At 31.5% G+C, this 16,882-nt stretch overlaps 3 protein-coding genes across 3 annotated transcripts; all 3 read right to left on the bottom strand.

Moving 5' to 3' along the window:
* Positions 1-4,274: 4,274 nt before the first annotated feature.
* On the bottom strand, positions 4,275-4,721 carry LOC132948410 (uncharacterized). The gene has a single exon (XM_061018851.1). The coding sequence runs from the start codon at positions 4,719-4,721 to the stop codon at positions 4,275-4,277; it is 447 nt and encodes a 148-aa protein (XP_060874834.1).
* Positions 4,722-10,633: 5,912 nt separating this feature from the next.
* On the bottom strand, positions 10,634-11,329 carry LOC132948408 (KRAB-A domain-containing protein 2-like). The gene is made up of 3 exons (XM_061018846.1): positions 11,146-11,329; positions 10,843-11,052; positions 10,634-10,776 (listed from the first exon to the last, which is right to left on the bottom strand). Exons 1-3 carry the CDS (start codon positions 11,327-11,329, stop codon positions 10,634-10,636), a joined length of 537 nt encoding a protein of 178 aa, XP_060874829.1.
* A 128-nt stretch (positions 11,330-11,457) lies between these two features.
* Positions 11,458-12,060, bottom strand: LOC132948404 (KRAB-A domain-containing protein 2-like). Its single transcript, XM_061018842.1, has one exon. It carries the CDS (start codon positions 12,058-12,060, stop codon positions 11,458-11,460), a length of 603 nt encoding a protein of 200 aa, XP_060874825.1.
* Positions 12,061-16,882: the final 4,822 nt, after the last annotated feature.

Below are 16,882 nucleotides of genomic sequence, written 5' to 3'. Positions count from 1 at the left end.
ATTATTATTCATTTTTATTCAGTCCTTTTAATTTAAAATCAAAGTATGTTGTTTTAATCTGTATTCATTCTTTATTCTTCAATTATTGTGTTCCTATATCAAGGAATTAAAATATATTTGGATTATTAAGTAATTTTTATATTAATTATTTATAACATAAATTGTAGTCATACTTTTCTTATTATACGTATGCATATAATCAGTGGTCTTAAAATATAACAAGTAAAACAGTAGTATAGTATGTGTGTAATTTTTGACAAATTTTGATAATTAACAAATGCATTTAAACAATGTAATGTACCCTGAAAAATTATTGTGTTATTATTATCATTTTTTTTTTTTTTTTTTGGAACTGGACAGTAGTTATTGGTTCACTGGGTGAATTAACTATTTGATGTGTATAATCTTAAAATATGTACTTATTATACAATTCTAGCAAATATGTACTTTTTTTTAATGTGTTTTCGCTGTATTTTTAATTATGGGTTTGTAGTTTTTATAGCCGTTAAAAATTAACTTAATTGTATGCATGTTATGTGTTTATTAATAAGTTTATTTTAAGTATCCCAATCATAACATAAATTATAAAGTGTGGCTAATGTAATAATTACTCTCTACAATTATTGTGAAAACTTTGATATTTATAATGTGCGCATAATATGTGTTTAGATAGATAGTAATATAAGTATATTGTGTTACAATACAATTTTAAGTTAGTAATTAAAGGCATGGTTCAATAACTTGATATTCCTGTTTACTTTAACAGAATAGCTCTAATGCAATTCAAATTTTTAATAAATATAAAGAAATCGGTAGTTCTGGTTTTATTATATTAACCAATATAATTATTTAAGATACTGGATAATTACAAAATCAAAACATTTAAAAAATATAAATTAAGATATCTGGTTATTGTATTGAGCCTTTAGTTATTTAAGTACAGTAGAACTTAATTAATGCAACAACTTAAATTATTTGTAATAATTACAAAACAATCATTACTCAAGGAACTTTAAAATTAAAGTTCTACTGTATTTAAAAAAAAATGATTTTTATCATATACATTTTATTATTAATTAAATTAAAATAAGCTAAGGTTATTTGATTTGATTTTAAGAGTACAAAAAATGTTTGCAGTATAATAATACTTATCATTAGTGTTGAAAAACAATAACTTATTAAGTTATAATATAAAATATTTCTTTTTAAAAATTAGAGTGTTATCCATAACCATGACCGTATATTAAAAAAAATATTTATTTAATCTGAAAATTGCATACCTATAACTTTTGGAATAGTTTAATTCTTAAGTTGTATTATATATTAAAATTGGTTTGAAAATAAAACAAATTGGTATGCAATTTTATATTTTTATTACAACTAAAGCATATACAGGTCAGAGGATAACACTTATAAAATATCTAAAAATTCTGATTATGTAATTTTGAACAAACTTGTCCTAATTTTTAAATATATTTAATGACCTGTTGTCTCCTTTTTTTATCCCCTAATAATTGTTGCTTTCGAGTACTTTAATTTTTAATAAAATTGTCGCAAAGTGCTTATGCACTGATATATTTTCACTCATCTAATAGCGATATTCGAATTGTGTTTATTTACAGAAATTGTTTTGTTTTGTGCTCTACAAGTACTTTAGTTACTTTGGTCTTGGTCGTTGGTTTTGTTGTGTTCTTTTGAGATAAGGTTTGGGATCCTTTCACTTCACAACATCGGTGATTACAATTGGTGTGAGTTTGATCTAAGCTTTTGAAGTGTTAATATTATCAATCAAGTGTGTTTCCGTCACTAGTCGCTATGTAAGCAATTTAAACCGTTCGGCGGCGGATCTAAGAAATTCTGGTAGGTTTAATTTTTTACTAAGTTCCTACCGAGCAGAGATTCTCGGTTGGGTTCCGAATGCATGTATGACAATTTTTAATTAACAATTGTACGTGGAACCACTACTGACGGATGTACCTCGATTTTTAGTATAGTATCTATACATCCATCGATTATGTGTAGAATCTTATCTCCGACCAGAGGTTTTGTCGTTATATTCATGTGTAGCAATAACATAGTTCTACGTTTCTATTAAAATCATGACCACCTAACCTCAATGAACGAAACGTCTTACGGCGGATACATTTCCTACCTCCATCGGAGTAGGATCTATCCACCTCTTAACGATTGCCATCGGCAAGGCTATTTATCGTCTAAGCGCGTTCAAGCTTCTACAAACGAAACATCCGCGTATATTTCAGCGCCATTGTTTATCTACCACCAACTTCGAGCAGTAAACAGTACCGCCGTTTGTTGTTGTTTAATATTTTAATCCCATATTTATTTCAATCTTCATCGGCTTCACGTGAATCTACCCCCCCCCCCCCTCCCAACCAACCATTTGGGTTGGTTCGATTACCGTCGAGTTGATGAGCAGCCACATTTTTTGTACCTCCGCCAGACGAGAAACGTTCAATGTTTATAAATATTTTATACACACGGCCGTTTTCTCCGCATATCTACAAACAAGGTTCGATGGTTTTGCATTCGTGTGGATCCCGTCCTCGTCCAGGCGTATTATGTCCGGAGGGATCGAAAACGATTTCGATTTTAATCTACAGACGAATTTTATGAATTATTTATATCAAATAGGTAAATTATATTGTGCATGATATTCGATCGACTGTATACATTATTGTCGAGAGTAAAAATAACCGCCATCCCAATATTTGGAGGCACTTATTATTATTTACGATATGTATAGACTAAACCTGGCGTACAGGTAATTGTAATCAACCCTCTCCCCAAAACGTTATCTCGGTATTTCTATGTACACCCGGACCGCTGATAAGATGAAATTACGGGCCTGACCGTTGAATTTTTATTAGTTCATTGAATGGACGCCCAAATAAATTTCACTCCCTCACATTGGCTGTTATCCGAATATAAATACCAGTTTGAGGTACCTAGGTACATATTTAAGTGTTATGTACTTACAACGTGGCTGGACCTGATCAATAATAATTGAATAATAGGTATACTGCAGTTCACCCACGAACCGATTTCTAGACTAGTCTTTTTTTTTTTTTTTTGTTAAGTTGTGCACCACAGCTATTTTTTTCGTGTAGTGCACATTGTTTTTTTTGTTTCCTAGTACCTATTTTGTCTTTCATGCATGTATATTATAATATACGTAACTATATTATACGGTATGTGTACTTGAACTTATGATTATTTTATCATAATTTATAATATTGTGCTGTGTAGGTATCGTTGTACATATTGTTGTACCTCAGGTAAAAGCCTGTTAAATATTCTAAATTAATACCTAAAATGAATTTTATTTTTTGTGACTTATACTCGCTTTAGAATGTATTACGATTAACGAGAGACTGTTTTATTTTAAATATTACGATAGATTGTATAATAATGTTGACATATTATGTATTTTTTAATAATTATAAAACAAAGTCATATTACGTAGGTATTTATTTAAATACAAATAATGTTGTTAAATACTGAATACTTTAATTTTAATAAATATAATGAACGAATTTGATATTTTGTGATATATTTTTCTCTATTGTTGCTAAATTGTATACCGCATATTACTTATAATATATAATGTACAATTTGTACCTATGTAATATCAGCTATGTACCTAACTAATAAACAATTATATTATCTATTTATCTATGTACCTGGTAGTAGTTATTAAATCTTTTCTGTGGTAATTATTTTGTTGAATGTGTCCTATTGTTTACACTATCTGCAACTGTATAGGTAGGTAACTACACATAAACTATAATATGTAGATACCTACCTTGAATCTTCCTGTATGCCTGTTGATTATCTATATAGTTTATTTATGTCATTATAGAAATGCCTCCCCAAGGGGTGAATGGGAGACTTTCTTAAGTTAATTTTTCCCTATCAGTTATATTATGTATGTAAATAAGTTATCATAAACTCTTGTTGTAAATGTTTACAGATTGTATACCTATTTCCAAAAAAAAAAAAAAAAAATGTATACCTATGTCAAGGTGGGCTGAAGATAAGGAAGACTGTTGAGATGTTAATGGCAATTGATTGTTGTTAAAGTTGATTAAAAAGTAAGTATATGGTTTTACTGTGAGTTATGATACACACCGTAATGAACGCTTATAATTTAAATTATGGTTACATAATCATATTTCCTAAACTTGTGGGTATAACATCTACAAAATGTACACTATTAGTGATCAGTCCATAGTTGGGATGAAAATGGAAAGGAATCAAGGAAATATTTGGCTTTGTAATTCTTGAAATAAATGACTCACTCTTCTCCACCTCGTTAATCTATTGAGAGGTGTTGTCGTGAAATCAGGTTCTGGCAAAGAGACTAAAGAGCTTCCCATCAGAAAATGACCGGGAGTAAGTACAGAAAGATCAGATGGATCAGATGATAAAGGAGTCAACAGGCGTGAATTTAAGCACGCTTCTATTTGAGCAAGCACAGTGTTTAGTTCCTTGTAGGTTAGAATAGCGTTTCCCAATAGTTTATTTAAGTGAGTTTTTACTGATTTAATGGCCGCTTCCCATATACCGCCAAAATGAGGGGATCTTGGAGGGATGAAATGCCAACGTATTCCAAGTTCTGCCGTTAATTTTTGGATTTCGGAATCTAACGTGTCTGATAAAAATAATTTTTTAAGTTCCTGTAACTTGCGATTAGCACCCATGAAATGAGTAAATGTCTGAGCATATTCCTCGCCTGCTGCAAAATCGTCTCAGTGCATTTAAAAAACATTCAGTTGATAAATCACTAGCTAATTCTATATGTATTGCTTTGGTCGCGAAACATACAAATATACATATATAGCCTTTGGTTATAGGAGCTTTGTGTTGTAAACTAGATTTTACCATAAAGGGGCCACCATAATCAATTCCGTATATTTTAAAAGGACGACTTGGATTTACGCGTTCCTTTGGCAGATTACCCATTAATGGTTGAACTATTGTTGGTTTTATTCGGAAGCACTTAATGCACTGATGTACAGTTTTTCTGGCTATATTCCTGCCGTTAATAGGCCAATATTGTTCTCTAAATTCTCTAAATTCTCTAAATTCTCTAATTGATGATAAAATCGCTTGCGGACCCGCATGCAGTAATCGTATGTGCTCATAATGAAATAGTAAGGTCGTTAAATTACTCGTCGCAGGTAATAGTATTGGGTTCCGCTGAAATACGCTTATCGGTGTGGCATTATTTAATCGGCCGCCTACTCTAATTACACCATTATCGTCTACGAACGGCTTCAAATATTTTAATTTACTTTTCACGGACACCTGTTTATATTTTTGCAAATCTTTTATTTCCTGACTCCAAGTATAGTTTTGAACTATTTTAATTAATACAAGTATACAACCGATGTGTTTCGCAGCTCGTCCGCTTGGATTGGTCCTATGATTCGATTTTTGCATATTAACGTATTTGTTTTAAAACGTAGACAGAGAGAAACAATTCTCAACAATTTTGAAAATGAAGAATATTTTTCTATAATTGAGTTTTTTATTTGAACAATAAATATTTGAGTACACCGTTTGGCTTCTATAATTTCTTGAGACTCGTCGATTTTTTGTGCAATGCTTTTCGGCCACATTTCCTTTTTTAATTTCAACCAAATGGGACCTTCCCACCATAATAAGTTATTGCTTATATCATTTGGTATGCAACCGCGCGATATTATATCTGCGGGGTTGTCTTTAGTTGGAACGTGATACCATTCAGAGACCGAAGTAAAACTTTGGATTTCTCCGACGCGGTGGGCAACAAATGTTTTCCATTTTGCTGACGAAGATTTAATCCACGCGAGTGTGACCGTTGAGTCAGTCCAGAAATATTTTTCATGTACTTCAATATTTAATTTTGTTATAATTTTTTTTTGTAAGTCGGGTAAGTAATTGTGCACCACACAATTCTAATCGAGGTAACGATATAGTTTTTAAGGGAGCTACTCGAGATTTAGCACATATTAATCGGACAGTGCATACTTGATCTTCATTTATTGTTCTTAAATATAAACATGCACCATAAGCTACAATTGATGCATCCAAAAATCCGTGTATTTCTAATCGATGTATATTACCAGAACCCATAATGTACCGTGGTATTTTTAAATTATTTAATAAATGAAGATTGGACATATATTTTTGCCATTCATGTAATAGATTTTTTGGAAGTTCGCTTTCCCAGTATAATTTCATTTGCCATATTTTTTACATAAATAATTTATACAATGTGACTACTGGTACTAATAACCCGAGCGGGTCAAATATAGACGCGATTTTCGACAGAATAATCCGTTTGGTTAATTTATTTTCACTATTGTCTACCGTTTGAATATTATATCGGTAGGTGTCGCTTTGCGTATTCCATATTAAATCCTAAGATTTTAGTTACGTCATTCTTCAAATCTAAAACTAACAATTGAGTATTATCTTCATTTGGCATATCATTTAGAAGTTCCTTATCATTGGATACCCATTTACGAAGTTCAAAGCCAGCTTGACGGGTTACTTTTACTAAATCATTTCGTAACTGTAATGGTTTTTCCTTTGTAGATGCACCTCCTAGGTAGTCGTCGACACAAAAGTCTGTGACAATTGCTTCGCAGGCCACAGGGTAATTGTTTGATCGTTCATTTGCCAACTTATTTAGGCAACCTGTCGCCAAATAAGATGCTGGGGTCGTGTCGTATGTGACAGTTTTTAATCTATAAGTTAGTAGTGGTTGATTTGGATTTTCACGCCAAAATATTTTTTGATAATTAGTATGTTCTGCGTTAAGCCAGATCTGTCTATACATTTTAGTAATGTCGGCAGATAAAGCGTACTTATGTGTTCGAAATCTTGCTAAAATGCATGCTAATTCTTATTTTACCGTTGGACCTTTCAATAACACTTCGTTTAAACTCAACCCGTTAGATGTTCGGCACGAACCGTCGAATACCACGCGTAATTTTGTGCTTACACTGTCTAACCTTTCGACGGCATGATGCGGAAGAAAATATTCATTAGTGTTATTTTCGTGTTCAGTATCAACCAATTCCATATGCCCTAATGATGCATATTCCTGCATAAAATTTATATATTGAGTATGAAACGCTTTTCTAATAGTTTAAATGGGCGCAGCGCATCTCCCAAGCTGACGATGACGCCTGAGTCGCGAAACGGCAATTTCACCTCGAACCGTCCGTGAATATCTCGTATAACAGATTTTTCAAAATGGTCTTTACATTTAATTTCATCTGGTGTATATATGTTGTCCGATAAACAGTCTTCTAATTCCCAAAATTTAGATATTTTTTCACCCACACTGATATCTCTAAATTATTGAACGCGAGCATAGCAATTTTTGTATTTGAATCAGTCGCAAATTGTTTATTGACTGTACGACCACATATGTCTTATACTCCCCGTCACACAGTGGTTAGTAATGTACGACCACATACAACCCATCCTAGCTGCGTTTTTTGAAATATACATTTATGCGGATCATACTTAATTTGTTCCTGACACAATAAATAAAAAAATACACCCATGCCTAATATCATATCTATTTTTTGTGGCTGCGTAAATAGTGGGTCAGCGAGTTCAATGCCCTCGGGTACTTTAAGATTGCGCAGGTAGATCGGTTTTATAGGGATATCGCATGTTAGTTTTGATAATACTAAGCAATTAATTTCATTTTGATAATCACTTATTCGAGACGTTAGCTTAATAGTTATTGCCGTACGAGCAATGTGTGACGATAATTGTATTCCCGATATCGAACAATTAACCTTTTCTCGTTTAATACGTAAAATTTGAGCCATATCTTCGCTTACAAAATTACTCTGCGACCCAGAGTCCAACAGTGCACAACATATAACAGGTAAACCGTTGTTATCGATAACGCGTACCATGGCTGTCGGCAATATTATTTGGTCATTAATATTATGATATGCGTGTGCTGTTACCGTAGTATTAGGTTCAGAATCAACGTTCGTTTTTACTTCGTTTTCTTTATTATTTGATTCATGAACTATTTTTACTAAATGTAACAATGAATTATGCGGTTTATTGTATTTAAAACAATTTTTAAATTTGCATTTTTTGTCCAAATGTATTCGTAGACAAATTTTGCATAAATTTAAATCCGTAACCTTTCGAATTCGTTGAGGAACTGTCATATCCAAAAACGTCGGACATTTGTACACGGTATGTAATTGTTTACAAACAAAACATTTTATATCGTCAGCGGCAAAATACGAAGATGTAGCACGCATTTTATTTTGATTATTATTATTACCTTTTTTGATGATAGTAGACTGAGGGGGAACATTAATCTGCATTGCTGACTCAACAGCTTCTAAAATTTGACACCTTTTTTGTAAAAATGTTATCAACAAGTCTATTGATGCTACACTGGTTTTGGGGGCTTCCATTTCCCATTCAGTTAATGTACTCGAATCCAGCTTCGTAGTGATTACATATATCAGCAGCGATCCCCACGACTTTGGAGTTTGATCCAATGTTTCTAATGCGTTCATGTGAGCAGTTACCGAATCGGTTAATTGACGTAATTTGATTGAAGATTCACCGGAAATCGCCTCGAGGTCACATATAGCTTTTGTATGCTTGCGCTTAAACTTTTTTATTGCTGAATCTTGCTGTCAATGTTTTCCATGCAGTATCATAATTTTTCGCAGTCGTTTCTAATGATTGTATAGCATTGGCAGCTGTACCGGCTATAGACGATCTTAAATAGAAAAACTTTTGAACTGGTGATAACGAGTCATTCATATGAACAAGGGCCATAAACATATCATTAAATGCAGACCAATCTTTGTAATTGCCCGAAAATACCGGTATATTTATTGCAGCTAGTTTTACAATTGACGACTTTGGCATATTACTGTCACTGCAGCTCGACAATCTTTTCGTATTGGTTTTTCCATCATCTTCGATGTAATGTTCATTATTACGTACCATAATATTGTTCGATTTATTAATTATTTGTTCACACTCTGCTACAGCTTGAAAATATAATTCTTCGAACTCGCTTCTGTATGCTTCTTGTTCTTCGCTTAATTCAGGCGCTCCTTCTTTGATCTCTGATTGTGTTTGTTCAAACTCACGCCATACTTCTTCTAATTTATCTCTCCTTGCTTTAATTATTACGCTATCAATGTTCTCTGAGTTGACCTTGGTAGAATTTATCGTTCTAGTTAGTTTGCCCTTTAAAACACCACGACGGATTATGAGCTCCGCGTTATCTGGCATTTTTACGATGGACTAAATATATATTATTATATACCTTAACGCAACTCACTAGACTTTAATCTTAATTTATTGTTGGAAAATACGCTACTCAAACCTAATTTTCGCAACACCGTACTTATTCAGGAATGGAATTTATTTAGGATTTCTAATTGGTCAATTATAAGAAAGCTCTTACCTCTTTATATTTTCGATGTATTGACAATAATTATTCCTCTGAACGATTTTGCAATACTGGTTGCCGGTTGGTACCTCCTTGAGTTGGCTTTTGAACAGCACACCAATGTTAGACACCGCTCTATGCTAACGCGAATGCTGATACTGTTCTGGTCTCTGAATGACTGTGTTACCGGAAAAGATGACATTCAGTCAGTGTTGACAATGACTAGTCAATAACGATAAGGCCTGATTTAGTAAGGAATTAACGTCAATAACTAGTCATTTATGACAATTCCTAATGAAAGAAGGCATTGATGATAACATTAAAAGTTAAATTGAAAATCGAATAATATATTATAAATTATAATACTTATTAGCTATTTATTATAAATCATAATCTTAATCTTTATTGTTACACGGTAAACTGCTATGACACTTAGAATTACATAATCTAGTAGATGCACGACAAGCACATCTATTGGTCTTACACTGTGTTTTACAGTGGCATCTCGTAAAACCTTGGGATCCAGAAATGCTGTTAAAGGCAGCTGCTTCACGGAGAGTTATTTCTCCTCCCTCTTTCAATTTACTTACAACTGTTTCAAGATCTAGAAGCTTCTCCTTGCATGGGTTGATTTCTGTCCTGGTATACTTGTTTCAGAAATCCATTTTCTGTAGCTATAAAAATAATAATAATAAATAGTAAAAAAAAAATAATATAATAAAATATTAAATTATATTAAGTTGCTTAAAATAACTATACAATTTATGCTTACATAATTTATACACAGTAGAACCTCGATTATCCGAACTTCCGTTATACGAACCCTCTATTATCCGAACTATAATTAGCATATACGAACGTTCTGTTATCCGAACATGAAAACTTGTATCCGGCAGGTATTGATAATTATGTCAAAAAAATATAATAAATGTCATGTATTTAATTATGTATTTATTTATTTCTAATAATGTATGTATGTACCTAATGTATTTCTAATAATTTAATGTATTTCTGATAATGTAATGTAATATGTAATGCAATTCTAATAAAATATTTATAATAATAATAAATATTTAATTATAAAAATAATAAATAATTAATACATAGGTAATATTATAAACATTTTTTATTTTATATTTCCAATATCCGAACTTTTGCATATCCGAACTAGGTGCGGTCCCAAACAGATGTTCCTACTTCAAGTTCCGGGTATTTTGAATTGGATGTTTTTACCATTTTTTTCGCTTGTTTCTCTAAACATTTAACATATAATGCTCGTTCGTGTTGAATTTTCTGCTGTCGTTGATTAACTATAAAATTATTTATATTAAAATAAAATATTCACTATAGTAGACATTAATTTTATTGTTTCATACTAAGTTCTGAGTTATTTCCAGTTCCTGGTCCGTTTTCTTCAACTTGTGTAGTATGACATTGTTCAGAGTCCAATGAATCTGAACCAAGATGGTCATTCTGAGCTTCTTCAGATTGTAGGCAGTCTATTTCATCCATAGGTAAAACTATTGACGCTACGCCTAATCGAGCTGAACATCCAAACATTGCCTCATACGGTGATCTTCCAATACCTAAAAATGTTATTTTATTTATTTCTAATAACATAATAGACGTGCGTTATACGACAATTAATCAGTCAAAAATAGTACGTAAATAATTCTTACCTGAATGAAAAGCGCGATTTTTTCGGAACTGTATAAATTTTAATCCAGAAGGCCAATCACTACTTTTGTTCTCAGCCATCCATGTAGCCAACATATCCTCCACATCTCGATTGGCGCGTTCGACAGAGCCCTGGCTCTGACTATGTCGAGGTTTCCCATGAACAATTTTTACATCACCCCACATAGCATGAAGTTCGTTTATAGTATTATTAACAAACTCTCTTCCATTGTCTGAGTGCAGTATGGCTGGTGCTCCAAATGTTGTATAAATATCTAGTAAATTATGTGCAACTTCTTCCGCACGTTTTGTTTTTAATGGTTTAAGACAACGAACTTGGTTAGGGGGTCTTGGTAATTCATTATAAATCGGAAATCATTTACGCTCTGTGATTGCATATCTATTAAATCCAGTTGAGCACGTGAGTTGTATGCCAAATGTAAAATAGGTTTTGATACAAGCCCTCTTTTTGGATTCGAAGATTTTTTATGGCAATCAGAACATAGACTTAAATAAACCATTATTGTTTCCTTTGTCACATTCGCGTATTTTAATTTAAGTTCAACCATAATTCGGTCTCGGCCTCCGTGACCGATTGCTGTATGTGTAGAATGAAGTATATCAAACAACTCTTCATTTTTTACATAATAACGCACACCCTCTGGCGCATTGGTTATAGTTTTAATAAGACGATCTTTACCGTTGATAATAAGAATATCGTACTTACGAACATTCCTATAGTCTTTCGTACACTTTTTTACTCCAGCCGTAGATAGTGTAATTTTAGATTTTTTTATTTCTTCGATTCGTTCACAATATTCTTCATTATTCAAAAAAAAGTTGTTGTCGTTACGTTTCGATTCAATTGATAATAGAATTGCGTTATCAAATTTTATGCGCATTTCATTTAAATCCATTTTTAAGGAGATTGTTGAAAAAAAAACAATGTTATTAGTTATTACACGTTACTATTCACTACTTCAATACACAAACAGTACTGTACAGTGTACAGTCACTTTCGGGATGTGACCATAACGATACCAGCTACGATAGTTCTGTATAATCAATTTTATTATAAGTTATAAGCAATAAAAACGATAACATAAAACAGGATTTACCATATTATATACTATAATAACTAATAAGTAATAATATATTTCAGTTCGGTCGTTTCCTCCAGCGTCTACACACGTACGTAATGAGTTTCGCTCCGTTATCGCAAATGTTATCGCAACGCTTACGGTCTTAATAATTAAGTATTTCGTCTGAGATACACATATTACACGTTGGTCGAAGTCCACGTCTAATGTCGCGCTTTGCCAAATATGCCGTCCAAACGTAATTTATCCGATTCGTCAATTTCACCCAACGCCTACGACAACAAGTCAAAAAAAACAATTTTTTGTTTCACCAAATCGGTTCTCCGTTCTCGCTACGGATGATTCCACTGATAGTGCACTCGAAATGCCCGTTTCAAACAGCTCAAACAATTCAGAAAAACCAACTATCATCGAACATGTTGTGGAGCCGGAGCCTCCCCCACTGTATATTAAAAATATTAACAATTTCTCAGCATTTATAAAAGAACTAGCTAGGATTACCAATCCAAACGCCTTTACGTGTAAGTCAACTTCTCATTATCTGATCGTTCGTCCTAGTGATCGTATCAGTTATAATACAATCATTGAGCACTTAATGGTTACTAACGCCAGTTTCCACACTTTCTTACCTCGTCACCTTCGTACATACAGAATCGTGATCAAAAACCTTCACCACACTACTCTGTGCACTGATATTTCCGCCACCTTGTTAGACAAAGGACATTCCGCGAAACACGTAATGAATATAAAAAATAAAAACAAGTGCGCCCTCCCAATGTTTTTTGTCGATTTATTTCCCCGAAATAACAACAAAGATGTCCTTAATATTACGTCTTTACTCAACACCATTGTCGTCATCGAGAAACCTCATAAAACCCGTCGTGGTCCTCCACAATGTCATCAATGTCAAATCTACGGTCACACAAGAAATAATTGTCACCATACTCCTAGGTGCGTCAAATGCAGCGAAGATCATTTTTCCGAGGATTGCACAAAAGACCAAAACAGCCCAGCTACATGCGCCCTCTGTGCCGGTGATCATACGGCCAACTACAAAGGCTGCCCAGTTTTCAATTCACTTTCAAAGCGTCTTAAAAACCATCAGAACAAAAAACGAACGCAGACTCTCAAAATAAATAAACCGGTCGAATTATCTCTTCCAAACACTTCTACTACCTCTCAGTCTAAACCGTCTTATGCATCTGTTATTTCCAAGCCCAATGATATCAATGCTACTATAAATAACAATAGGTCGGATTCATTTAATGACCTTTCCACATTATCTAATTTTCTGTCCGAGCTATCCTCACTAATTAACCCCCTCCTCTCTCTGCTTACAGCTGTTCTACACAAACTTAATACACCATAAATATTATTGTATTCAATGTTATATGCTATATCCCATTGTGCTAACATGCAATCTAGTTATATTTTATACTACCTCTTATAACCTTTACAGTGGCGTAAACTGGGGGTCGCACGGGGTCGCACTTGCGACCCCTGAAAATATCATAGGGTCGCAAGAGTATCTTTTTGCGACTCCAAAATATCACGATTTCAGTTTTCAAAAAATTGAAATGATATATAATAATAAATTAACAAATTTATATTTTGAGAACCAATGTTTAACTATGTTTTGAAGCACTGGAATTATTATAATATTGTATCCTTTCCACATTTCTTTATAGTTTTGTCATTAACCATTTTCTAATATTATTATACCAATATGTATATTTATATTTTATTGTGATCGGCCGACTCCAGTCTCAATGGCAGCTGATAATAAAAACGTGTCATAGTTTAAAATTATTATTTATTTGTTTTATACAATATGCATTTATTTTTGACACTTGTATTATTTTATTTCTTATCCGTGAACGATTCAAAATTAAAACTGTTTCGACAACTTGCTAAAATGGATAAATTTATTGTAAAAATATCGAAAAAGTCGAAAGTAAGTGTCTATTAGATTCTGAGCGAAGCGATGAATGTATTGATTCTACAATGATGTGTGTTTTAGATTCTGAGCGAAGCGATGAATGTATTGATTCTACAATGATGTGTGTTTTTTTTTTATTTATTTTTTTATTTTTGTGTCCGTCATCACCTTTTAGGACAGTAAAAGTGCTTGGATTTTCTTCAATAGTAACTTTTCTGATAGGAAAATGAATCTAGTTGGTACTTTGGGGGGTCAAAAGTAAAAATTTCCCAGTAGTTTTCACAAGCGACATGAAAAACAAAAAAAAAATTAAGGAAAAACGGGAATTTTTACGCAAAACCTGTTTTCGAGAAAATCGATTTTGGTTTTTGGTGTAACTCTAAAACAAATGACCGTAGGGACATGAAATTTTGACTGAATGTTTATATTAGCATTTTCTATACACCATCAAATTTACAAAATATTTTGACTCTTTTTGAGCTGTTTACGGCCATTGTCAGTTTTCAATTTTTTTAGTTTTTTTTTCTATAAATATCAATAAAATTTTATCTGTTGAGTAAAAAAGCTTGAAAATTTAATAGAAGGCTCCCAGGTTATTGTTTCAAAGGCAGATGAAAAAAATTAAAAATCCTTAGTCACAGTTTTTAATTATAAGCATTTAAAGTTCAAATTTTGACAAAATACGGAAAAATCACGAAAAATAGCAAATTATTTTGATGAGAATTCATAAAAATTTTTCTTTTTAAATCTAAGATTTGAAAATGTAATATAAGATTACTCATAAGTTTGTCTACCTTTATCAAAAAAAAAATGTCTAGAAGAAACTTAAATTAAATTTCTATGAGCGTCTGAAATTTATATTTTTACAACATTTGATATTTACTCGATTTCTCATGTAACAATTTTCTTATTTTATTGTAATTAAAAAACGAATGACTGTAGATACTTGAAAATTTCACTGAATGTTTTTATTAGCATTTTCTATACACCATAAAATGTTGAAAATATTTTGACTCTTTTTGAGCTGTTTACGGACATTGTCAGTTTTCAATTTTTTTAGTTTTTTTTTCTATAAATATCAATAAATTTTTATTTGTTGGGTAAAATAGCGTGAAAATTTAATATAAGGCTCCTGATATATCGTTCTAATAGCAGTTGAAAAATATTAAAAATACATAGGCACAATTTTTTTTTTATAAGCATTTAAAGTTCAAATTTTGACAACATTTATCAAATTTATAATTTATTAATTATTTTGTGGTTAAAAATTTATAAATTTTTAACTTTTATGGCTAAGGATTGAAAATTTAAAACAAGGCTCCACGTAAATAGGTTATATATAAATTACTTTATTCACAATAATATCATCAAATATACTTGGTAAAATCATAGGCTGACTGACGGTTTTCGCTCAGAATCGTTTTTCTTATACAATGATATTATATCATTGAATTCAAATTTAACACCATCCATTACAGTGACCCACTTGTAACCTACCGTACAGCAGAGCGACATCCACTTATCCACCTCTTTTTTTCTTTAAATTCGTATAATTGTTTAGTACACGTACCTATTTAGTATGCATTAAGTTTAAAGTAGCCCTTAAAATATATTACTGATTTATATTATATTAAAACTACAATTTTGACAAATAAAAAAATATATATTTGATCTGTAAGTTAATTTTTAAATTAATTATTAAGATAATATTATATTATTGAGCAAATTAAATTTATTTTGGTATATATTTTTTGTATTATTTCGGTACTAATTATTGTACCTGCTTAAGAAAAAATACTAATACAAATGCTCAGAAAAATGTTAGCTTATCTGAAGAAAACCTCCATTCTCCAGGAAAAAAATGAAAAATGGTACCTAAATCTAGTGAATAATTAATTTCCTATCATATATTTAGTATTCGTATACAATTTATTGAAATTATATTTATAATAATTTAATATCATTAAATATTTAAGGATATTTTGTTAAATACCTACTTCTACCAATTCAAAGTGAAAATTCTTTAACTAGTTCCCTACGTAAAATAAATAATAGTAAATTTTTTGGTTAATTTGTGTAGTATAAAAGTGATATATATGTATTTAAACATACAAAATCAAATACAAATATAAACTGTACATATTATAAAAATCTAAATAGCAGCTGTTATTTAAAATATTAATTTTATGAAATTAAATAATTGTTGTATTTTATGTATTCATATATTCTTTAAGAAAATTATACATATTTTATTGACGGTAGTCAGTAAGTAATTATTACCCTACTAATTATAGTGCATATTCAAAATATATACCAAATGCCAATAGATACAATATGACAATATGTGTTTAAGCCTTTAGGGTTAAAATAGTTTTGTTGAGCTTATGTACTTGTAATATTAAATATAGAATAAAAGAAAACATTTTTGGGGAGGTGCGATGGGCTAAGCCCTCCCAAAAGTCTGTCCAACCTAGAAACTTATTGCAACCCTAACAATTTAGCCCAATTTACGCCACTGAACCTTTATATTTATATTATCATGTAATCTTGTCTGATGTATTATATATTAATATTGTTGAGCTCTAATGGTTTATACCGAAAGCTAATAAAAAAAAAAAAAAGTAATAATATAGATAGCTATGTTTCATAATCAGATCGATCACCAATAAAGCGCGGTGTCGATATTTTTTTCGATTCGGA

Source organism: Metopolophium dirhodum, chromosome 7 (assembly GCF_019925205.1).
Source record: "Metopolophium dirhodum isolate CAU chromosome 7, ASM1992520v1, whole genome shotgun sequence".
NCBI classification, from domain to species: domain Eukaryota; kingdom Metazoa; phylum Arthropoda; class Insecta; order Hemiptera; family Aphididae; genus Metopolophium; species Metopolophium dirhodum.
The sequence above is the reverse complement of the archived record's forward strand: the minus strand, read 5'-3'. Positions and strand labels throughout refer to the sequence as shown.